Source organism: Mytilus galloprovincialis, chromosome 10 (genome assembly GCF_965363235.1).
Source record: "Mytilus galloprovincialis chromosome 10, xbMytGall1.hap1.1, whole genome shotgun sequence".
Classification (NCBI taxonomy): domain Eukaryota; kingdom Metazoa; phylum Mollusca; class Bivalvia; order Mytilida; family Mytilidae; genus Mytilus; species Mytilus galloprovincialis.
This window is the reverse complement of record NC_134847.1, coordinates 53,196,175-53,223,224: the sequence shown is the minus strand read 5'-3', so window position 1 is coordinate 53,223,224 and position 27,050 is coordinate 53,196,175. Positions and strand designations below refer to the sequence as shown.

The window sequence follows — 27,050 nt, the reverse complement described above, 5'->3', positions numbered from 1 at the left end:
TTGGTCATCTTGACTTATAAGTGGATCTTACTTTGCTGAACATTATTGCTCTTTACAGTTTATCTCTATCTATAATAATATTCAAGATAATAACCAAAAAACAGCAAAATTTCCTTAAAAATTACGAATTCAGGGGCAACAACCCAACAACCGGTTGTCGGATTCATCTGAAAATTTTAGTGCAGATAGATCTTGACTTGATAAACAATTAAACCCCCATGTCTGAATTGCTCTTAATGCTTTGATTTCAGAGTTATAAGCCAAAATCTACATTTTACTCCTATTTTCTATTTTTAGCCAAGGCGGCCATCTTGGTAAATTGGCAGGGTCACCGCATACATTTTTTAAACTAGATACCTCAATGATAATTGTGGCCAAGCATGTTTAAATTTGGACTAGTCGTTTTAGAAGAGAGGATTTTTGTAAAAGATTACAAAAAATTACGAAAAATTTGTAAAAATTGACTATAAAGGGCAATAACTCCTTAAGGGGTCAACAGACCATTTAAGTCATATTAACTTATTTGTAGATCTTACTTTGCTGTACATTATTGCTGTTAACAGTTGATCTTTATCTATAATAATATTCAAGATAATAGCCAAAAAACGGTATAATTTCCTTAAAATTGCCAATTCAGGGGCAGTAACCCGACAACCGGTTGTCTGATTCTTCTGAAAATTTCAGGGCAAATAGATCTTGACCTGACAAACAATTTTACCCCGTCAAATTTGCTCTATATGCTTTGGTTTCAGAGTTATAAGCCAAAATCTACATTTTACCCCAATGTTCTATTTTTAGCCATGGCGGCCATCTTGGTTGGTTGGCCGGGTCACGCCACACATTTTTTGAACTGAGCAGATACCCCAATGATGATTGTGGCCAAGTTTGGTTTAATTTGGCCTAGTTGTTTCAGAGGAGAAGATTCTTGTAAAAGTTAACGACGACGGACGACGACGACGACGACGACGACAGACGCCGGACGCAAAGTGACGAGAAAAGCTTACTTGGCCCTTGGGTCCAGGTGAGCTAAAAAGAGAAGAAGATACCAACTGACCGAGAGACAATCGTCAAACAAAAAAAAAGGGCAGAAAAACAACAGCCAAAAGAAGATGCCGAACATAGTCATATTAGTTTACGAAAACTGCAAATTAAAAGTATTGACCAACACAACCCAAACATATAGCAGAAGTTTATGCAAGTTAGATCTCTAAACTGGCGGTGCAAAATAAAAACATTCCAATGTATTAATAAAAAAGATATAAATATTTGCAATTTAATTAATATAGTGTCATTTCATTTTAAACTTATGCGCTGGAATAGCACGTTGGTATCTTTCGCCTCTAGTTCCTGATGAAGGTAAATCCAGAAAAGCGCCTCGGAAGCAATAAATTATTAAGCGTGTTGTTTTCCATTTTTTATTAGTTATCATCCCTACTTGAATGCAATATCAAAGTTGGATAACTTCTATCCCATTTTGTCTTTGGTGGAAAATTGTCTAATTGACGATTATACTATATTATTCATTTAATCTTATTTTTTTCATCATACTATTGGAAGGCCGATATTATCAAATTGCATGGAACACTTATTTTTATTTATTATGATTAATCAAAACTCTTGTACGTATTCAAGTTTTTGTTTAAATAATGTTTATGTTGTGACGAGCTCATCACGCTCTGCTAAAGTCATTTGAGGGCTATATTTGAATAGGTATTATATTTTGACAAGTTTTGGAAGTCAGAGTTATTTAAAGCCTGATATATAAAGTAAAAAAAACCCCGCGCTAATGTAACCATTGACAGAACAGTTGATGCATGAATAATATATATATATCACATCTATGTTTATGACCAAAAACTCTTTTGTGGGACTGAAATTTTACCTTTTTGCAGTCAAATCAATCTGATGGAAAATAAATCTAAACGTTAGCGGTTTTCAAAATGATGTAAATCTATAATGACACATTATGGATAAACAACGTCCACTGTTTTTCGGTTTTTGGTTTTTGTCTTTTTATAATTTGTTGACATTTATGTCTGGTGATATTTAAGCTTTAATTTCAAATTTGGATTCAGGGGAAATTGAAATTAAAGTTAACCTCTGCTGCAATAATACATAAACAGACTTTATACTTTTGTCAGGTTCATATCTAATACAAAAACAGACTAAACGCCTTTGGCAAGTTCGATTCTAATATAGTAGTTTACAAAATGTCAAACTAAATGAAATTTCGAGTTATATCTGATTTTTTGAGGAAGTTTCCCATTAACGCACGGTCTTAACCGGAATTGACTGACAAACTTCTTGTAATTATCGGTTTAATACATTTCAGTGCGTTCACGATAACATCACTGCAGAAATAGAATAGTAGTTCTAACAGTAGTAATGTCTAATGTGATTTTGAATAAAATAATTATATCGTACTCCCTACGCTATCTTTCTTTCTAAAGTACAGTATAATAATATCTAGCAAGAAAGATGTATAAAATTGAATTAAGCGTATCATCAAGACACGAAAACCGATTATCAACACTGCATCATAGTTGTCATTTTGATTTCTTTTTGATCATTTCACATTCTATCTTTGCGTCATACAGTATACAACTATATATTGTAAAGACCACTTATTTTATTTGACGTACAAACGCACTGAAAAGTGATATTTATATAGTTCCGTATAAGGAAAGCCTAATGACTTCAAAATCTGATGAAAAGAAATCAAGTTCTTGCCCTGATTGTGCTTGAGAACTTGAAAATTCTAAATATTAAAGAATTAAAGAGCAATTGGAATTTTTGTGTGTATTAGGAGACCTATGATCAATCGACCGATTGGTCGTTTAAGTTTCAAATAGCATTCCGATCATTCATAACATTTCAAAATCTGTTTTAATCCTTTCTTTCTTATCCTAAATAAAACATACAACGGAGGGAAGTGTAACATCAATTTGATGGCTTAAGAAAGTAAAGACCCGGTAATAAGTTGTTTTCGGTAATATCACAATCTTGATTATGAGGATGTGATTGTGGTTACCACAATTGGACCACATCTGTAGTCATATACGACAGATGTAAAAACGTTTTAAAAGTCTTGGTTTGATTTATTCTTGGGATATTTTCGCTTTCTAAAGTAAGATGTAAAGAGTTTGGTGTGATCCGTCATTCTGAATTGCATTAAGCTAACGACTTCATGCACACAATTTAAATGAAGACACGCTACAACGTCCTTGTATATACAAAGAAAGCTGATAAATGTATGTACCAAACTCTTTGATCGGGTTATTATCTCTTTGACGTATTCATCATTTCCATTTTCAATTTTAAATAACAGAAATTTGAAAACATTTATCTTTTCGTAATCATTATTTGTATAAAACGTTGTATTTTTCAGATATCGCCCAATACATCTTATAAAAAAACCAGAGTACCAAACAAACTCGACATACCTTACTTTAGAAATGGGCGAAACTCGTCTAATATTACTTAATACTAATATCTAAATAACTAAATGTCTATTTCTATTTTCTAAATGATACACAGACAAAATCATATGCCAAAGTGGTGATAGATGAATATCCAAATTTTCCTGAGACTGGTACATTATTACTTAATTGTAATATCTAAATAAGTAAATGTCTCATAAAAACCGTTTCATTTGGTTACAAGAATTTTTATTATGTGTTAATTTGACTAACACAAGGCACAGAATTTCTTTTCTAAATGATACAGAGACAAAATATATGAATGCCAGCGAAATGACAGATGAATGTCAAAATGTTCAAAGTGAAGAGGGTCATGTTGATGGACAAGGAAATGATTGTGCAATTGCTCGATTAAGTAGATTCCCTGATATATTTTTTTACAAATGTCACTTACAGATTAGACAGAAAAGCCATTTTATTACTCAAAACAATGACCAAGTTAAACTCATGACAATCACTGACAAAAAGTGTGGATCATTTTTGTTGTCTTCAAGTTTTTTCAATTTTAATATGAAAGGGACCTCCCAATAGAAAACACAGACATGCCATGACTGCAAATAGTACAAGTAAAACTGAAAACATTGATTTAAGACTAAATGCACTCACTTGCAAGTAAAAAATAAACGAGTTTCAGATAATTTCAATTCTCACACGTCTGAGTATAGACATACGAAACTTTGAAATGGAAAACGGTACTGATCATATGTACTCAAACTCGGCTGCGTATACAATATAACACCAATAATGATTTCTCAAGAACCATCAACAATTTATGATTAAGATAAAGCACTACAGTTAATTGTGTCGTAAGGATACCATTTCATGAAGTATATCCTTATCTACATTTTATTTAAACTAGTCAATTATAATATTAGCTAGAAGATATAATGTAAAGGAGAGACAAACTAATAATATAGAAAAAAGGAATGAAGAACAAACACTTGTCAACCGAGTTTGATCTAAAACTGTCATTTTGATTTGAACAGCTCTTGAAAGATTTAATACTACGTCTTTCAGTCAATTTTCAGACTAATACATTGTGTTAATATAGATTCATTTCGATACTTCTCTTGCAGTCACTTAAAATATGTACACTTCATCATCAGACAGTTGTTGATAACCTGTATCTGTGTACTGCAACATCATACTCAAAGTATATTAAAAGCTACTGATCAGTACTAAATTGACAACATGCGATTATTCCGGATAGAACTGAATTTACTGCTGTGGATTATTCGGAAAATTGACTAAAAGACTAAACATGAGTGATTTTTTTTTTATTATGAAACCTTTTCAGTTAGAAATAAGATAACAATCACTTTTTAGTTCTCAAATGCATTATATGTGAAAACAAGGGCAAAACACAAGAATGAAAGGCATTAAAAGTATCCAATTTAATTTTAAAAAAATGCTTGATATAATCATATACAAATCAAATATAACTACTTTTCTTATCCCAGGAGTAGATTACCTTAGCTGTATTTTGCACAATTTTTTTAAAATTTTGGGTCCTCAATGCTCTTCTATTTTTTACTTGTTTGGTTTCATAACTATTTTGATCTGAGCGTCACTGATGAGTCTTATGTAGACGAAACGCGCGTCTGGCGTATTTAATTATAATTCTGGTACCTTTGAAAACTATTTACTTACCGCAGGCAAGGCAAAAAATGATATGGCGAAAACAGCAAAACAAGAGGCAACAATTTTACCCATCCACGTCTGTGGAACTTTATCTCCATAACCTATTGTCATCACTGTTATCTAAACAAAAAATGTATGTCAAAAAGCATTTAAATGCAGTTTCCCTTTAAGCATTAAATTGCGCAAATAGTTTAATGAATAATGACATTTGTGCAACCTGGGATGGCATAATTCTCCCGCAATCAATACATTAAAAAGCCATATGCAAATATTCGTCAAGTGTTGCAAAAACTCACAGAATCAGAGCTTAATTAGTTAAACTAGCAGTTTTTTTTAACGAATGTTATCGCTACATTGTTAGACTTTAGCAAATTTTAAATGCTATTTAAAAATTGAACAAAAATGTTATTCTTAAATAAAGCAAAATAACCAGTGGCGTTTAATTATGCAAGCATTTCTCATTGTATATCTATGGTATTCATGACATGAAAGTCAGATTTTTTTGGGTATGAGGCTGAGAAACTGGGGAACGGCGAGGTTTTATCGAGCCCTTCTCAGTTGTTTGTCGAATACACATGTTTTAAAATATTTTTATATCATTGACCTAATATTGTTTATATACTGCAACTTAGATTAAAACATTGATAGCTATTTAAATTGTAACACACATTTCAAACTTATTTTCGTCCCTAAATGAACCCCTCCTGATCGCGGAAAGAGCGTTCCATTGTGAAATTGTCATTGCAGAAAAAAAGCTGTTTTACTAAATTTAGGACATAAACACAACTAGTTGCAGTATAAAAAGTTATGTACATTTAAGCGTCTGTTATTAAGACCTTATTTCATTTTCAACTTGGATATTAGTCATTCCAAAGTATACACAACAATAGAGCAAATGCCTTTAAAACAATATGTAAGCATACTTACATAAATGACATTTGAATTTTAAAAAGTTTATCAATTTTTAATTGTTGACCTAATGAATGACTTGCTCACTACCCTATCCCCTAAAAAGGCAATGGAATAGTCACGCGTATAAATTCAACCAATCAGTTCGTAAAAAGATTGATGAAGAAGGAGTACAAGCGACAAAATAAAAAAGATTTGCAGATATATCTATATGAGCATACAGCATTTCATAGGAGAAATTTGATGAAATCATTATTGATGCATTATCTTATTTAAAGGTGGTGGTGAATATGGTCAATCGATGACACAAATATATATAAATATATATATATCTTTTCCGGTATGTTTGGAAATAACTACATATTGGCCAATAGTAAAATATTCTTTTGTTTTTGTTTTTTTATTCCTTTTTTACTGCTTTGAGGGCCATGTTGACGGACAAGGAAAAGTTTGTGTAATTGCTCGATTAAGTAGATTCCCTGATATATTTTTATACTTTTCATATATCATTGTCATCTATTGTCTAACTGATCTGTAAATACTTACAACTCCCCACCATAAGGCATCTGCATAACTAGCAAAATCCTCTCTACTTTCGTCTCGTTCAGCAAGATAAACAAAATAGGAGGAAAATATAAGGCCTAAAAATCCTATATACAATGTCGTGATAAGCTCCTGAAAAATAAAAATAAATAAATTTAAGTGTAATCTAATTCTAATTCTTTTTTATTCCGAGATTGCTCTGATGTCTCATGACCGCATGCAGTTACAGCTCAGTCAACCTAGAAAACACAGAAATAGCCGACCAAAACTACGGATGGCAAATTTCTATATCGGGATTGATTTATTTGCAAATAGATAAATCATATATCAATCGTTTCCTGAATAATTTGACCTCAACGCCAACTTATACATACTGAAAATCGGAATCACAAATGAAAACATATTTTTATGTTCCTTATGGCTATATAGCTTTCAAAGTATTCAAGAATTGATACATCACTGGTGTTTACTTGATAAAGGCAACTACAGGAGAGAGCTTCGGACGCACCAAATACATAAAGTTGAACTTTCCATTTTAGTGCAAGTCTGCCTTCGAATTATACAGTGGTGAAAACATGACAAACAAAAAACCCACTCAAAATTTGAGTTAAAATATACAATGTTGTACAAATATAGCATTCGTTTCCTTTGCCTGTTCTAGTATTTTAACTTATAATTTGACTGTAATGCACTACAAATAATCAATTAAGTTAAGCTCGTAATTAACTATTATAATTTTCAAAAGCTATTTGGAGATTCACAACTCTCTATATCTATATACGAGATTTAGAACTTGGATTTAAGCATTGCTTATAAACTATGGCGTTTTAAAATAGAGATATGTGAAAATTTTATTTATTTTTTTGATTCAGAGAATAGATCACAAACCACTCTGTAAAAAGGATGGCGTATTACAAAATTCAGTGCAACTATATTCAACATAAAAATATTGAAAAAAGTAAATGTCTTTTTCTGTATAGATAATATTTTACAGCTGCTTAAATTTCTTGGTGCCAGATTATATCAAGTAGATTTTTCAGAATTTTTTGTCAACAGTACTGATTACCACTTTTTAAAGTGGAAACGAACAGCATTTTGTCAATTTAACATATCAAAGTCTTTAACGGTAGAACTTCAGAATCAAATCATATACATTTTACACGTTTTTATAGTTGTTTGTGATAACCAACGAATTAATCGTTTAGTTATGACATTCTAGCCTATTGATTTGTTTGAACATCAATGACCTTTAAAATTCTATATAACATCAAGATTGCTGCGAAAGTAGGACGATCATGACAAAGATTGTAAACCGTCATCGCTGACATATTGAAAGACAACTAATAATCACATTAGAACACGAAAAATATATTTTAACATTTGCATGTTGTGCTTTTATAATTCTGCTGAAATACAAAAAAAAAAAAAAAAAAAAAAATAAGAATAAAATAATATAAAACGATTACATCAGTTGACATTTCAAAATTTCAAATTTATCATAAATACTTTGAATCATCATACCGTTAATATATTCTCATTTCGTTTAGACATATACTATCCAAATACGAGGTATTTTGTTGTGTGTTGCTTACGTTACATTAAGTGGAAAATGTCATGCATATTCATTTCAACCAAACATTAAGAAGTATCAGTATTGATGAGCAAACCACAAAATGCAAACGCAATGAAAAATATTCATAATAATCATTATAACCGCCGTAAAACATAAAAATTTGATGTTACCTTTTGAGACGCAATATCGTGCGTAACGTCTATGCAAATAACGGCACGTGTTCACATGATTGGATGCACAAATATACAAAACATTTATTACATGTAGAACAGACACACTCGGATACGTCGAACCGAACACGTATGTCTTTGCTGGAGTTTGACTTACTGCACCTGTTATGTTTTTAAATTTCAGAAAAAGTGTCCCGAATACCCCTACAAAGAAAGATATTTTCGAAATGCACATCACCTGTATAAAGTGACTATACGTATATATATATTCTGTTTGATTTTCCGTTATGCTGATAATTGACTTTTTCATTAATTCATATGTTACAGATTGGTACAGATGTTTAAATTTGTGAGCTTTGGTAGAAGTACCCCTAGTTTTTCCGTGTCATATATAAATATACTCAAACTGTGTCAAATAGTAAATAAAGCAATACATGCTATAACATTTATAAACGCAATGAGCTCAGATAATCATAATGAAATATAATATTTTGAAGGAAATGAAAACAATATTCTAACGTCTATTAAAGCATGTAATATAAATTTGAGAACCAGTACGAAATAGTAAACTATAAGTTTAGGTGATTTAATATATATGGATATGACATGAAAAACCTTGAAAGAAACTATTGATATAGATTATGCTTCGATGAGTACGTTTGGTTCATTACATGTACATCTATAAATGACACTACAAACCATTAAAGTCTGAAATGGCCTATATCTGTACTCGACTGTACTGATTTTTACTCGACCAGTCTGAATTGGTCTGACTTTTACTTGACATTACTCGACCCCAGTCTGAACCATACTTGACTGTACTGAATCGTACTTGACTCTTATTTTTGCCGTTGAAAATAGTCTGAACTATTACTCGACCAGTCTGAAACAGTCTTAACCCATTCTCGGCATGTACTCGACCTATTTTTCCAGTTTAAACCATACTTAACCAAAGGTCTGAACAATACTCGACCAGTCTGAACCATACTAGACCAAAAAACCTCTACTTTTATAACTGTTAAAATAAATTTCTTTTTAACTGACATATATAACAACAGCCAACAAAATTTATAAAAAAAATTAACCTTATAAAAGAAATATATCTCTGATTATATTTAGGATAAAAAAATATATTATATATAACTTATATCAAAAAGGGATAAAATTAAACAAATAAATAAAATTGTTTTTCTGATTGGTGGTAAAATATAAAGTATAACCTCTGCTTGGGGGCAAACTCATAAATAAGATCACACCTGGTCAGAGGTATTAAATTCTAAATAACATTGATTCAAAATTGCAACATCCTGTTTAAATTAAATAACAAGGCCTTTCGAATATACATGTATGTACTAGATAAGTAATACACGAATTTAAGAAAATAGGGCTTTCTTTTTACCTGTAAAACACACATGTACTGAGGTAATTAGAAGATATTAAAGTGCTTTATGTATGACATGTTAATTTGACAAAAAAATACTTAAATTAATTGAAATTTTTTTTAGTGATACTTTGGAATACATTTCCGTTTTTAAAAAGGTTATAAAGGATTGCTATGGAAATTCTATTATCATGATTATATTAAATTCTTTGTTTAATAAAACAAAACAACTAAGCTCTTATTTTTTAAAAATTTATTAAGTTGTTTAATATACTATTTTATATATATCTAAATAAAAAAACCATTCACTGCATTATTACCTGAACTCAACTGACACCATAAATCTATACTAGGCTTTAGTTAATGGTGAAGATAGTCCAGTTACCATAAAATACTACAGAAATTTTGAATAATATTGAAAATATTAGTCACAATTCATTTTTTTAGATTATTTGATCAGCTTGTTTTATTTATATTTTTAAAGTTAATATTTATTAGTATGTAAGTGTTGATTAAAGTTGAGTTGAAGTTATATTATGATTGATTATTGTGAAATTTTAATTTCAATACTGTATTGAATACATTTTTTAATTTCAAGTTGTTGTGCAAATTTCATTTTTATTAAAAAAATTCCTAAATTGATAAAATTCAGTTGATAGATACAAAGAATAGGTCTAGTTTGGTTAAGACTTGGTCGACTATGGTTCAGACTAGGTCGAGTATGGTTCAGACTAGGTCCAGTACGGTTCAGACTAGGTCGAGTACGGTTCAGACTAGGTCGAGTACGGTTCAGACTCGTATAAAATGGTTAAGTACTGGTCAAGTACACATTCAGACTGTTAAGTATGGTTCAGACTACAGTCGAGTATTATCAAGTAAATCTCAGACAAATTCAGACTGGTCGAGTAAAAATCAGTACAGTCGAGTACAGATATAGGCCATTTCAGACTTTTAATGGTTTGTAGTGTGATTTATAAGTGTACTTTGTTATTCAAGGGGGTTTATCTTATTGACTATAAATATAAAAAAAAAGATGTGGTATAATTGCTAATGAGACAACTCTCCACAAGAGAACAAATGACACAGAAATTAACAACTATCGGTCATCGTACGGCCTTCGGCAATGATCAAAGCTAATACCGTTCATTTATGTAATACCAACCAAGTATAAGTACCATGTTGAACAATTACCTAAATAAATATCTGTATACGTAATTTATCATAAAGAAGGAAACTGTAGTCTTCAAAACAAGGTATTCAATAAAGTGCAAATCTTTAGTTTCGTTTTAAACAGTTTAAAAAGGCAATGCAAATAATATGCTCCTTTGATACTGATATCGCACAATGTGACATATTTTAAACGGCTAACAGTATTTGACAGTTTGGTAAAGTAAGTTTTTAACGATGTTTACTAATTTTTCAATTCTAATGAAGTAAAATATGAGCAAGTCTGACTGAATTGAAGAGATAATAATCCTTTGCTGTTGCACATATTTGTACTCGACCATTTCGACCTATCGGGGAAAGTAACTGTTATTTTTTTTATCTTTTGTTGAAACTATTTTAACTAATGTAATCTGTAAAATGTACGTAATAAAAAGCTTGAATTTGACTCTACCAAGTATACATGATGAACAAGTTTATATAAATAAATAATCAAGTGCACCCAGTGGTAAAAGTTACAAATCGAGTTATTGTCTGAATTTCAAGATTGTTCGTACCAAATATACAACAATTGGTGGATTTATACCCTTATTGATTTTTTATTTTGATTGTAGATACCTGTCTGTGTAAATAAATGACTGATCCTAGAAGTCTCCATGTGCCTCCTTGTCTGTCTACATGGAGCATGCGCAGTATTTGTAAAAATCGTACACCCCTGAAATGTAAATATCAACATCACTTAGGATTTAATTCAATTATATTTCAGTGTTATGCATATGTCATAAATATTCTATCGTCTTTATCCACATTTAGTACATTCTTGCGACTAGTGAATGTGAGTTTTCAAGTCTTGTTTAAGAAAATGCTTTAGTAGAATGTAATTTCATTTGTTGGTTATGAAAAGAATCAATCAGCAACGAATTCTTCTCAACATAAAACTTTGTATATAGAGGGATGGAAAAAGTAATATGCTAGTATATCAATACATGAAATAATCCCTATGCAAACATATAAAACAATCAACGAACAGTGATTCAATCACGGTCTTTCATCTGAAATTCACAATGAGGCCCAAAATTAAGGTGAATTAGTACCTCATGGCATCCTACACTATCTTAAATGTAATTCAATGCTCGCATATATCCTAAATCTCGACTGCGCATCATTTTTTTTTAGAATACTCCTTAGGTTTATACGCATTTATGGAACTGCATTTAACAATTATAGTGATGTTTGAAAAGTAGTGGCGTATACCCTTGTCAACGCATTAGACCCGGTCCCGTTTGGGGACTATTTAATTTCCTAAAAGGTTTTCTTGACTTGTACATCTTACTATAGATTTACTAATTTTGAGGAGCACTTCTGGTATCTTTTATTTGATTATTTGTTTTGAAGTTGTCGTTTGAACAACTTTACTACCATGTATCGACAAATCACTGTTACATTTGCTTCAAAATATGCTCAGTTACCTTATTGCTGATGTTGCAAAAACTTGTCCTTCAGATCCAAATGTAAATACTACTATAGAGGCTATCACTACAATTAAATCTGAAACAAAAATAAATAATGTTGAAAACAAATGACGACACGATTGGAAATTCATTTTTGTGATTATTTAAGCATATACCGAAAGAAAGTAAAATCACAAAAATACTGAACTTAGAGGAAAATCAATTCGGAAAGTCCATAATCACATGGCAAAATCAAATAACAAAACGCATTAAAAACAAATGGACAAGAACTGTCATATTCCTGACTTGATACAGGCATTTTCAAATTTAGAAAATGGTGGATTAAACCGCTTACCAATATTTCATATGCATGTTTAAATCTAGTTTATTTATATATGATCTAGGATAAGAAATATGTAATCCACACCGAAATACATTGCTTCATACAAAATGTGCCTCAGTCAACGCTTTTACATACCTATTAAGACTTAACAAGAAGCGTTCAAATTTTAAATGGAAATTTCCACTTACCTATTATAGAAATTGGTTTTCTGGCAAATTTAAATCTGCCTTTAAGTCCCATATATTTACTTCTACAACCCGCTGACCATAACCGTATCACATATTCTAAGCCAAAGAAACATACTAAAACTATCTCCTGTAAAAAAAAACAACTTCCGTTTGATTTCGGTAACAAGTAATTTATGTGTAGTTTGTCTCTTTATAAGCAGGTATTGTCTGTAAGTAGTGCATGGCAAATTTGATTGTTTTGACGAGAATTGACAATGTCATGTGCACATACTTAGTGGATAAAATACATGAAAATGAAATGAGATTGAAAACACTTTCAACAATATTATTTTAGAGAAAAGAAAATATTTACTACTTTTTTTTCTTATTGAAAGAAAAGACACATAGAAGGCTAGATGGTGGAATCAAGAAAGAGACGGCCTTTAATGATGATGTCAATTTCCTTGTATTGACTCATGCAACTTGATTTGAATTTTCAGATGGAAATACACTGTGTAACCTCAAGGCTCATGCCCAATTAAAGAAATTTTCAAATAAGGAAAGTACATCTTATTAAAATAACACACTATGAGGGCATGGAAGCAATAGATGTCATTGAATATGTGTTCGTCAAACAGTTGCTCAGCAACAAAAGATGAGATATTTTGATATTACGACTTATTGTCTCCTTTGAACAATCTGCATATGTAATAAGTGAGATTAGGCACGTTTGTTAATCGGAGACTTTTCAACTAAACCCCTGAAAGAAATGGTTGCAAACAACAGCAGGACATCGTATAACCTTTGACATAAGTAAACTACTACCGTAAAGTAAGCTTTTACAGGACAGAAAAGATTAAAGAGTCAGCTTGATTGAAACTTAACCAATAAACAACAATTATAGCAGACCCACTTACAACTAGATTTTTTTTTGTCTTGGTTTCAGACAGTCAGTGATGTTTAAAATGGTTGTTAGCGCTCAGCTCTTCTAATTTAGAACATAGTATAACATCACAAGACTAGTAAAGACTTAAAAAATAGCTTTAATGTGTCTAATTCATCCGAAACGTTGATAAGCATAAACACAAACAAAACGACAAAACGTCCGAACTACCTACAGAAGATCACTAGCAGTTTCTTAAAGATTGACCAAAATCCTTACAACATAGCTCTAGATTAAAACATCTAAAAAAATTAATAAAATAATAATAAAAAAAAAAGATTTAACATTACCATGATTACTGACCTCGAGTTGTGTAATGGATGTTTGTTAATCAGATTGTCGTGTCGATTGTTTAACATACAACTTTTTTGTAATTAATTCAACCTAGTTTGTTTGTTTTTCGATACAACAAACATCACTCAGAATGTCATGTTCCAATTCTAATTAATTTTACGCGTTTGATGTTTTAAGTCATTGTAGACATATTTGTTTTGTATTGCTGTGTATCTACTGATACCTTGCGACATTTTTAGATAAGATATATTTCTTTAATTTTCTAATATTTTAGGAACCCATTATATCTATTTATAACAACGAAAGAAGCAGCTTCAAGGTATTGAAAGAAAGTAAAACAGTATTGCAATATACAGCATCCAATAACTATCCAAACAGAGTGATAATAAAACTAGTATACATTCATGCATTTGAGGGGAAGTGAACGATGTACCATATATCAATTATGAACGACGGATACCAAAGTGACACTCAAACTTACAATTAAAAAAAAGAAGAAAGACCAAAAGACAAAACACTGAACAACAAGAACCCCGCCAAATACTTGTAAGAGAAAATATTATTGCATTAGTTGTCTTTTGTCAAACAAATCTAAAAACAAAAGAGAAAAAACTCATGAATAATGAGGCGTTGACTGATTTTTGTATGAATGAACGCACACGACACAAACACTCGTGACGGCTTTTTCAATAAATGATAGGTCTACCACAATTGTATACTGTCCTTGCATGCTTTATCTCATTACTCTTTTAGTCTTATCACAGGATGTCAAAGGGATCTGAAGTGTTAATATACTTAATGACTAGTTTTAACAGTCAAAGTATTAGAGTCAGTGATGATAGTGCATCATGTCACGAAAGATAATTAGTTAACTGATATCGGGCATTGAGGAAGTCAAAATGTCTGTTCTGCAATTTATCATTTCTTTTTACCGTAATGAAATAATGAAATGAAATAATAAAAAAAAAAAAAAAAAAATAAAAAATATCAAAGATTTAATCTATAATAAAGATTAAAACAAATAAAAACCACAGTAGATATAACAAACTGCACAGGAGATCTTAGAAATAAAATGAAATTAAGAACAGTGAATTTTGTATTGTTTTCGGTCTCTTAAAGACCTCGAAAATGTTAAAATAATATTTTACCGTAAAAACTGTTTGAAATTCATATTTGTGAGAATCTTAAAAAATTGGATGGGAAAAGGGAGCCGAAAATACATGTCTGTGAGACTTTTTCTGTTTTTTTCCTTTACCTATGCTACAGTTGTATGTAAACTTGATTGTCATGATATATTTGAAGTTAGATAATACACATCAGGTTAATTTAGTGATAATTTTTTTATTCGAGAAAGAGGTGTTTTTTTTAATTGAAGGTCATGTATTTGTTATCTCCAGCAAGAGACAATCTGTCGTATTTCATTTCATTACTTCCATTTCGATACATGTGCACAATCTTGAACATTACTGAGACCTACAAGGAAGGACGAATCAAATCAGTTTAAAGGTTTATTCAAATACAGTGCTAAAGCGATTGACAACCAAAAAGGGGCGAAAGATACCAGAGGGACATTCAACAATTTCGAAATTTTATGCCAATTCAGCAATCAGTATATGAGATGTTCTTCAGACGAAATCAATACAATTCTATATTTGATATGCATTGTGACATTTGCAACCATTTTTGTTAAATGTGGCGTGTTTATAATAAAGACTAGCTGCATTTAAATATACTTTGAAATGAATATTTGTGACTTTGAATGCAATTAGACGTCTTATTCGGTTTATAAAATGAGCTGGGCAAAATAAGACAATAACAATCAAAACCAAGGAGAACCCAAGAACTTATAAAACCAAAGGACATTTACATCAACAGATATAAATAATAAATAAGAAACAACACGTACTCCACTAAAAACCAGGAGTGAAATCAGGTGCTCTGATTTTTTTGTCAGCCATGAAAATTATTTGATACATAATAGCCTTATAAGTTCGTGAGGAAACTAGATGTTCAAAGTATTGCGATGGATTTTAGTCTGACGATATGGTTTTTAATATATAAGAGTCACACGGTAAGATAAACGTGGAGCTTACTTGACAAACGACAAAATATAATAGATACTAGTCAGCAATCGGTTATATAAATCATATATATAGAGAAAAAATAAGAAATTGAAGCAGTAAAATCTATAATTGTAATATTAAACTCGTCCCAAACATTGCTAATCGATGTTTTTTTTTTATACTTTTGAAGTGTAAACAAAAACAACTTCATTAGCAAACTAACATAAAACACTTCGTAAATAACAAGGAATCAGAGAAAGTGTATAAATAGTAAAATATTAGACAGCACAAGATTTATCTAGAATATGTGTGAGCACATCCAGTTGTGTTACTTCGAGGGTCTTAAACGACGTCTTGTGATCTTTAATAGTTATCCCACGAGGACGCGATGTGTCAGTGTAAGATCACCCCGATGACCGGAGGTCAGAGGGTGATCTAACACTGACACACCAAGTCCGAATGGGTTAACTATTTTACATCCCAGCTGTTTTAGATTAGACGAAAAAACATTTACAATTCATAAAATGTAGTTTAGAACGCCACACAACCATTATAATATACTTTATATATTACTACATGTATATGATGCATAACCTTTAGGACCCCTGAACACGATTAGTAGATATCAAACAATGTCAACTCTCCCCACTGGCCCATTGGCCCACACTATATCGCCACTTTATATAAAAAAATCGCCCCACTCTTGGTTACCGAAACGCCCCACTTTTGAAAAAGTGTAAAATCAAATTGAACAATCAGTCTGACAACTCACTTATTAACAAAAAGGGTTTAAACTCCACTGAATAATTGTCTGCCAGCTCGCCCCACTTATAAAAATATCTTGCTTCCTTTAAGTATATTAAATGACTGATTGTTCGTATCCAGTCGTCCTGGTGTAGTTGTATGTGTCGTGGCTTGCTATGCTAAAGGTCTTGAGTTCGAATCCCAGCATATACACTGGATGTTTTCTATGTGAATTTTGATATATAGTCTTTTCCGTATAATTAGTTATAAGTTGTATTAACATTATAAGGATTTGACATTCCCGCCAAAATGTTACAGAACAAAGGAAAGCATGCATAACAAAGAAACTCAAACTGGGGTGATCTGGTAGGGGTGATCCGACTCAGATCATCCCTGTTTAAGCTGGGATGTAATAAGGAAAATCATCACTAGGACAAAACCAATATCTATATATAATATAGAAACATGTAATTCTCAGTATTCCATTAATAGAAGTACTAAATTGTTTGCTTTAAATGTGTATTTAGATTCACTTTAGTTCGAAAAACTTTACAACATAATCATATTTCAAATAGATGATTAATGTATGAGGATCATTAATGTGTTTTAATATTGACATTAAACATACCTCGAGACAGATGTTGAAAATAAAACATGAGTGTTTGTGAATCTGGATACATTCTTTATAGTGATTTATACCTTTGGGTACATTAGCGTCCACAAATCATGTGACAATACTACAGATTAAGAATACATAAATTGCATGTTATGCTAGACCTGGCAAACATAATCTGAACACAAATTGGTTTTGTTTATCAAGTTACAAAACTATTAAACGCAGACTGAGTTTCAAAATGTTTTTGAATTTAATGCGTTTTCGCTATTTTGTTATAGATAAATTATATTGTGGTTAAAATTGTGAAGTGATTTAGCAAAAAAAAAAAAAAAAAAAAAGAAAGAAAACAATAAAATATTACATTGAATATAACATTCATATAAATTCTGAAATTGAATTTTTACTTTTTTTTGTTTTCCCCAAAATTGAGAGGTAAAATGAGTATTGCTTGAAAACATTGCACACCTACTCTCAAGCAAAACAATGCCTGTAGTTTATACACTCAATTTCTAGCAGAGCTTATTTCGACTACATGAATCTGTTACTGCAAACATATATTTATCGTATACTGACGATCAATGACAGAGCAACCATCGATTAAATAAGTAGCAGTGAAAGTTACAGTTCCTATTCAATAATGCAATACCTCGTTTATTTTTTTATTTTTTTAAGCTTTGTTTGGAATTTTCCCTTGCAAAACCTATACTTTTTATAAGAACAGGGAAGGTGATTTCTTAAGCACATACATTTTGGTCTTTAAAGTTCAAAAAAGAAATCTTAGTGTTGGATTTTCTTTGAAACTAGATGATTTGTTTCTGTTTTTTTTTTTCATTTTACGATAAAGTAAGTATAAGAAGATAAAAGAATAAAAGCTAAAAATACAAAAAAATATTTGCAATAAAGAAATCTAAATAAATGGAAGGTATAGATCTGGACCTGAAATAATTGCATATTGTGATAACCAATTTTGCTATTTCGTTTACATATACATGCAATTAGATGATTGGTGTGTAAAATTTGTCCTACCATGCTTGTTTAAAAACACATGAATACCTTATTTGAAAATGATTCAGTATACTATAACAAGATTTTCAACATGTAATTGTAATTTTTACAACAATGTCCATGTACTTTAAGTAAGGATAATCTTTTTTCCATGTAAAATTCAATCAATTTTTCATTAGGAAAATCCTTAGTCTAAGAATAAATATATCAATGAAATAAGCCTGTGAATTACCATCCAAAATAGCGTTTCCATGGCAAAATCATCGTAATCTCCAATTGTTGATAAGACACTAAAGATAAGGCAGATTAGCACCATCATGAATCTGAAATAGAACAAAAAGAATTGAATCAAATTCTGATTGAAATTGTAAACATCACACAATGTTGACCTACATCTTTGAAACTCAAACAACTATTTATTTTATATAAAAACTGGATTAAAAAAATATAGAGTTTCAAATAGTTTTAAATTTGTATATAGCTTATTTACAGGTTCTCACACTTCAGCTTTCTATGTTATTGAAGCTTCGAGTTTCACTTCTTTACATAAGTTGTGATCAAGTTCTTGTTCTGTTTTTTTTTTCAATCAATTTTTATTAATTCCCCGAGGCCACTCCAATTTAAGTTCATGTTCTACGGATTTGTGGACTCTAAAAAGTGGGGCGAGGGATCGATTTGAAAATTTTAACACATAAATATTTAATTTCCTAATTTTTGAGGCGAAGCTTGAAAATTTGACAGGACAAACAGAATAAATTGATAGCATGAATTCCACAACTCATTGTTATGCACTTTATATACACTTTTGGTATATCTAATTTTGTAAATATTAGATTATGTATATACACAAATTAATATTGGGTAAACGTCAATAAGACATTCACTTAACTGCAAAAACATTAGAATACTCCAGGAGTGCAACATACAGTCTTCATAAATATTCAAGAGTCTGCAATATGTCATGCACTGATTGCTCTGAAATCTACACAAGAACTGCAAATGTGGCACACAGGGTAAAACAATTTTCTTAGTATGAACCTTTCTTTCAAACATTTGGATCTGTAAACTGACATATGGAACTCAAAACAACAAAATACATAGCAATTCAGTCAGCGATCAAGGCATAAAAAAAGACAACAAAAAGTCGAGAAAAATGAATAGCTAAAGAGAACGGAAGTTGCATACGACAGGTGACTTGGTACATATATATGTATGAGAGTACGTTAATAATCATCCGTACATTAATGATTTGCTATGGCTATTTCGATTGCTTGTATCAGCGAAAATGTCTAAATGTATACAAAATGAGATGAACCAAATACGAACCAATGATTTAAATAATAAATTAACATGACATGTGTACGTCTTTTAGATGGGTTTGTTATAAACTTGGCAGAGAAAAGCAATTCATATAGTACTGTGATATCAATCTGGAAAATACAAACATAACTTCTTGCTAATATTAAGAAAAGACCCGTGTACAGTATTATCCAGCATAGAATATAGTGTGTAACAATAGCAACTGCGAAATGTCAATGTTTATTAGACTAGATTGTGATAACAAGAAATTGATTAAATATTAACCTTAGAAAACGTTATTAATTCATGAGTTTTGAGGGGTCTATCTAAAAATGCTTCGATTGATCATTCAACTCGTTAGAAACAGTTTTAATTGAGAGAAATTTTAAGTATCAATTAAAAAAGAAAATATCGAGTAACTTGACGCAACTTGTCACTTGATCTCCTCGCTTAAATATCTCATACTATAAACACATATGATGATATACGTCATTGTCGAAGATTTCTACTTGTCACTTGAACTTTTCACATGTCAAAATATCTCAGCATACGTTAAAGTTAAAATATGATCAAATTCGTTGTTTTTGAATTTTCTTACGGCATGGACACTCGGATACATTCCCTCCATAGTTTCAAGTGTATTTATCAATCAGTTTTCATGAAGTAGTGAAATATTAATATTATGATAGGTTCTGTTAAGGATTCGTTTTGTTATAGGTTTAGCAAGTTGATTTAAGATTGTAAAAATGGTAAATGGAAAAAAAAAGAAACTGTATCTATTATCATAAATAACATTTAATAAACGTATGTAAAATCAATAATTGTTATGAAGGAAAGAGAACCATGCATCAAAAAGAAAAGAAGGCAGCCATATGATAAGATCCGTTATTATCGAAGTATCTTGTGGTGTTTATTTACATAACAATTTTACTTCTGGCCGGTGTTATAAATAAACAATAAACAGAAAGACAATAATTGGGCTTTGATATAAATCTGTAAACATACGATTATGGCAATTTTAAAATAATACCTGTACACAGTATTATCCGAAATGATGTTATATAGCGTGTGTAGCAATAGAAAGAGCAAGGTTTCAAGTGAACATACGATAAGATTATAATTACAAAAAAAAAAAAAAAAAAAAAAAAAATCGTGAGCAAATATCAAACTTATGAAACGTAATTAATTAAACGATTTTCATCATGAGTTTTGAAGGGTCTATCTTAAAATGCTTTGATTGATCATTGAGCTCGTCAAAATCAGTATTAATTCAGTGGAATGATAAGTGTCAATTAAATAAGACAATATTGAGATATCAAAGACTTTCCCACAACCAATGTTAAACGAGTATTTCTTTGAGACTGAGACTTCAAAATCACTTGCACTTGCTCCTCATTTACATTTGACTGCTGATCATACTCACGTAATGACAAATTGACCATCGAACGATGAGCAGAGAATAAAATTTGTATAGATTCCTAAAGATTAAAACACACTTTGATTCAACTCAGATGCTACAAATATGAGAACTAACCTATTCTCGTCCACAACAGACACATGTCGTGTGACATATGATTGTAGACAAAACAGGAGTAAGAAGTTACCAATGGATAAACAACATTCAAAATTAAAATAATATATCTGCAATGTTATTATATTTTTACCTTTATTTTGATTTGGATCTAATTCATTGTCTAGGCTTTATACGACGCGATAATGTTCAAATATCAATGTAAACACGACTTATTTAGGCTTGAAACGAGTTCATTGCCAGAAAAATGAGCAATGATTGGATAATTAGACTCAAGCGAAGTCTGAAGTTAGAATTCCCATTCATTATATCAATAGTGGAAACTATATTATTATGTGATGTATGACTCTTAAGCCTTTAATAACAATGATTAAATGATTGCATTGCAAAACTACAGACCCGAGAGACAAGGAATGATTGAACACTGTGTATTATTAGATTACGTTTCCCTTACCATATTGATACTGTCTGATGAAATATGAGAATATATAAATCAAACACCAGCAAAGAAAGAAAAGTGGCTTCCAAAATGAATGAAGTATTTTGTTGGTAACTGTCATAAGACAAACATACAAAGTATTATATTCTAAGCCGTATCGTCCAATATACATTATCGTAATGTTCAAAATAACTTTTGTATAGATACAGCTATATTCCAATCGTTTTAAAGTGGTAGTACTTGGAATGTTTCGATATTGTTTCGATTTGAATATTACAATTTAGTTCTAATGTTTCAATATTTCAAAGGATGAACATTACTGTGATATTAAAACGTGTAAATAGAAATTACATGCCTTAAATATTTCATAACACTCACAATTATAATTTCAGAATATACGCATTTTACCAAACAGTTGCCTAAGTGTTAGGATCAAACAAAGTACTAAAAAGTGTTAGCTCAACCTTTAAAATGCGACTACAAATTCATTATACTTCAACTCAAAGATCTTAAACTATTTCTATGTTTGTTTATAAAATTGTTTTATGAAATAGAATACAAGCTTTTGTGTAAATTAAATCATTACAGGTTAGCATAATTGAAAAGGTGCAATCAGTTTCAAATTTTCAGAAAGTGTGAAAAAGTGAGGACTTTTATTTTCTGTGAAATTTAGTCTCTTGTGGAGAGTTGTTTCATTGAGAATCAAACAACATCTTCTTATTTTATAATCATAGAAAGCCTTCACGTTTATGTATCGCACATATATTCCGTCATTTGAGTTGGGTTCTGTAGACATTTGATGTGATAAATGATCAATGATATGACGCTTATATTATGGTGCGTCAGACACGACTGCCGATTTACACGATTACAGAAGATCTATCAGTGGCGTTTGATTTAACCCAGTAGGAAGCCACATCAAATGCAGAGTTCATATCGGGGCCTTTTATAGCTGACTATGCGGTATGGGCTTTGATCATTGTTGAAGGTCGTACAGTGAACTATAGTTGTTAATGTCTGTGTCGTTTTGGTCTCTTGTGAACAGTTGTCTTATTGGCAAATATACCACATCTTCTTTTTTATATTCAAATACTTTAAGACAAAAACTTCGAAAAGTTGTGCTGAATAAATGCTAGGAGTAGAACATAAGCACGACTTTAAAGTAACATAACGTTAAAAAAGAAGAAGATATATAGTCTTGGAGACATTTTATTATAACATTTTAGTTAATTGTTGTCTCTAGCAGGATATCTCAATAATTTTGGTGACCCTCTACGAATGTGCAAAGAATAATTGTAAGAATCTTGACAAAATTGTTTAACTGAACACGCTTATAATCACAAATATGGTGTTTCATCTCTTCGACAGATTTTTCAACTTTGTTGACATACTTTAAGATATATTATTGAATGTTACAGATGCATTCTTATGTATAAACGTAATGATAGTTAAGCTCCAGATTATATATGTGATACATGTATCTTCAACATATTTTTTCTACTAAATAAAGGCAACAGTAGTATACCGCTGTTCAAAATTCACAAATCGATAGAGAAAAAACAAATCCGGGTTACAAACTAAAACTAAGGGAACGTATCAAATATAAGAGAACTACGACATAAGAGAGACACAACACCGAAATGTAACTTACACAGAAACGAACTATAATGTAACAATAGCCATTTTCCTGCCTTGTACATAGCATTGTATGAAAAAATGGTGGGTTGAACTTAGTTCTGTGGCATGCCAAGCCTCCGGCTTTAATGGCAGTGTTAATTATAACATTAAAATTACAACATTACACGACAGGCTTACAATAAATAAACAGATAAATTTGAGAAAATATAGGACAGAGAAACAAACGAATAATAATCGTCAAAAGCTAACAGGTTAAAAATACTTTCATACGCCAGACATGCGCTGCGTCCACACAAAACTAGGCTCAGATGTAAAAAGTTTAAAAGCCATAACAACTACAAAGTTGAAGATTGCCGAGGACCAAAAGTTCTAAAAAGTTGTGAGGCCAGGTTTATTCGTCTGGGACAAAAACATCATTACTATCAAGAATAATACATAGTTTTGCAAACAGTAAATTTTATAAAATGACTATATAATAGATATACATAATTAAACTGTTGTGGTGACTAGCTATAGCATAAGAACGAATACATTACAAAATCACAGCTCTGTTAGCCATAGTCAATGCAACGCCAATAGTGACGTCACATTTATATTTCTAAAACGTGTTCCGAAAATTAAGAAAGAATTTGGATGAAATTCAATATTAGATTTGTATGACTTATCTAACTTATATTAATAACAGTGAAAACTATAATTTTAAAATAATAGCAATTATTGTTTATCAGATAATTGAATTTAATGAGGCTACTGGCGTATGTTGTTTTTGGATTTGTACACGTGTTTGTATTGTAAATCAAAAGTGTCCGTTTACACTGTCTTACATTTTGGGAACGCCTCTTGTTAAGAATGATTACTATCACGTGCATTTTGTTCTTAAGAGTGTAAAGCACGTTATAACTTTCTCACATAGCATCTGTTTAGCTTTATACAAACATTTTGTTATCACAAAAAATAATTTCGACTTAGTCTATATTCTTAGTTTTATGTGCAATTTCCACCTGCATAGTTATTTTCGGAGTATCATCGCAAACAAACATTTTGTTGACTTAAGAGTTTTTATAACGAAGAAACATTAGCCGTATATAAGTGTGACGTTCTTTGTCTTAATTACGAACTATCCTAGCTGTTTGTTTGCTGCCAGTTTCCAGATCTAGTGCCATCCTAGTTTTTCATTTGCTGACCAGTTTTCTAATATACCATGCCAAGAGGAAATTCAAAGAAAGGGACTCCAGCTAGAGGGCAGGGGGTCAAACGACGAAGAATGGCCGACCCTAAGGAGAAGGAACAACCTTTAGCTAGTGTAGTTAATCCAAGATCATCTGGTGAGTCGGTTATAGATTTTAGTAGTGACCCAGGGCCCTCCCAAACGTCAACTGGGACAGATTCTAACATATTTAACGAAAACATTCAGTTTTCACAAAGCCTTCCCTGTCTTGAGGAAAGTTTGTTTGACCAAATCGGGTGTTATGTACCCATGAAACTAAAAGATAAAATTTGGAAACATGAATTTATCGACCTAAATTTGTTGATTAAATCTCCTAGAGAACTGGCAAATTTTCCTGACCATGAAGGTGATTTAGTTGTAAAAGGGGGTCACATGCGGATTGAATCTTTACCATGTCGCGCTATACCAAATATACACACATGGACAAGCGCTTTCATGATTTATATGAGTATTTTGCTAGAGAAACAGAGTTCTTTGGCTCAAGAATTGCTAAAGTACATGAGAGATATTCGTTTTGCAGCAAATAAATCACACGGTTGGGGAACATACGATGAGCAATTCAGACTCCGCAAAGCACAAAGACCTCAGTCATCTTGGGCTGTCATAAACCAAGACTTATGGTCATTTTATATAACAACAGCTATGAGAGATCAAGGTCAAAGTAATGAAAGTAAAGTAGGTTTCAGTTCTCAAAGTGAGCCTCTTCATTCCTTTCGTCAATCATCAGGCCAACAAAATGTTCAGCAACCTAGAACATGCAATGCATACAACACAAAAGGGAAGCGGTGTAATTTTAACCCCTGCAGATTCAAACATGGATGCTCAGCATGCGGAGGTCAACACCCAGCTTATTTTTGTAAGAGACATTAAAATGGCAAAACAGAGAGACACATTTTCACTTGGTTTTTCCCCAGTTAAGGTTGAAAATTTAGAAATATATTTACATGATTACCCCCTTTTAGAACATGCCTCGTATTTATTGTCCGGCTTCAAATTTGGTTTTTCTTTACATTACTCAGGACCTCGTTTACCTACAGATTCCAAAAATTTAAAAAGTGCTATTGAGAGACCAGACATACTTCTTCAAAAAATTAAGAAAGAAATAGATGCAGGGCGTGTTGCTGGTCCCTTTAAGTTTAGGCCTATTCCTACTTTACGAATCTCGCCATTGGGATTAGTTCCAAAGGGAAAGGACGGTCAGTTTAGAGTTATTCACCACTTATCTTATCCCGAAAATTCCTCCGTCAACGATTTTATTGATCCAAAGAAATGTTCAGTTGTCTACTCAAATATTGATGACGCTGTCGATGTTATAAAATTATACGGAAATAAGACATTAGCCAGCAAGTCCGATGTCCGCTCAGCATTTAGATTACTCCCTATCTCGCCGATTGATTTTGATCTTCTTGGTTTCAAAATTAATCAAGAATTTTATTTTGATAAATCCCTCCCTTTTGGAGCCTCAATTAGCTGTGCTTTATTTAACAAGTTTGCGTCATTTCTACACTGGGCGGTTTCTGTAAGACAATCCGAGGGCGCCATTGTACACTATCTTGACGACTTTCTATTTTTGGGAAGGGGCGGAACTTGTCAATGTGCTGACCTGCTTCATACTTTCAAGGTTATTTGCAATGATCTGGGAATTCCTTTAGCGGATGAGAAAACAATCTCTCCCACGACTCGGCTTACATTCTTGGGTGTAGAAATTGACACTTCCGACATGACTCTCCGCTTACCTTCAGATAAGCTTGATGAATTGCTTCAAAAAATTTCCTTTGTTTTAAAAAGCAAGAAGGTCACGCTAAGAGAAATGCAATCCCTTTTGGGTTCATTAAACTTTGCATGTCGTGTTGTCGTGCCGGGGAGAGCTTTTTGCAGAAGATTGATTGATTCAACGATTGGTTTGAATAAACCACATTACAGAATAAGAATAACTTCGAACATAAAAGCTGATCTTTTGATGTGGAAATCATTTTTGAAAAATTTTAACGGTCTTACTCTTATGCCAGATAGACTATGGACCTCTAACGAGGCGCTCGAATTTTACACAGACAGTGCCGGGGGGTCCACACTTGGTTTCGGCATATATTTTAAGGGTAGATGGGCTCACGGGTTATGGCCGAGAACGTGGCATAAGCGCGGTTTATTGTCTAACATTACATTTTTAGAACTATTTCCAGTCATGGTAGCGATCATTCTGTGGGGGTCTGAACTTAGAAATAAAAAGGTATTGTTTCATATTGACAACGAAGGAGCAGTGCACATTATTAATAAGAAATCATCAAAATCATCAGATGTCATGGTTTTAGTTAGACGTTTAGTTCTAGAAACATTACATCATAACATATTAATTAAAGCAGATCACGTCCCAGGTAAGGTCAATACTATAGCTGATGCTATTTCTCGTTGCCAGTGGTCCCGTTTCCGGA

At 31.6% G+C, this 27,050-nt stretch overlaps 1 protein-coding gene across 2 annotated transcripts in view; it reads right to left on the bottom strand.

Moving 5' to 3' along the window:
- Nucleotides 1–27,050, bottom strand: part of LOC143047828 (potassium voltage-gated channel subfamily KQT member 1-like) — a 90,326-nt gene that overhangs the window by 20,136 nt on the left and 43,140 nt on the right. For both annotated transcript variants that reach the window (XM_076221106.1, XM_076221107.1), the window contains exons 2-7: nt 18,719–18,809; nt 12,843–12,969; nt 12,330–12,408; nt 11,479–11,575; nt 6,576–6,704; nt 5,130–5,240 (exon numbers count right to left, since the gene is read on the bottom strand). In XM_076221106.1, the coding sequence (XP_076077221.1) occupies nt 5,130–5,240; nt 6,576–6,704; nt 11,479–11,575; nt 12,330–12,408; nt 12,843–12,969; nt 18,719–18,809 (634 nt within the window). The remainder of the gene's footprint in view (nt 1–5,129; nt 5,241–6,575; nt 6,705–11,478; nt 11,576–12,329; nt 12,409–12,842; nt 12,970–18,718; nt 18,810–27,050) is intronic.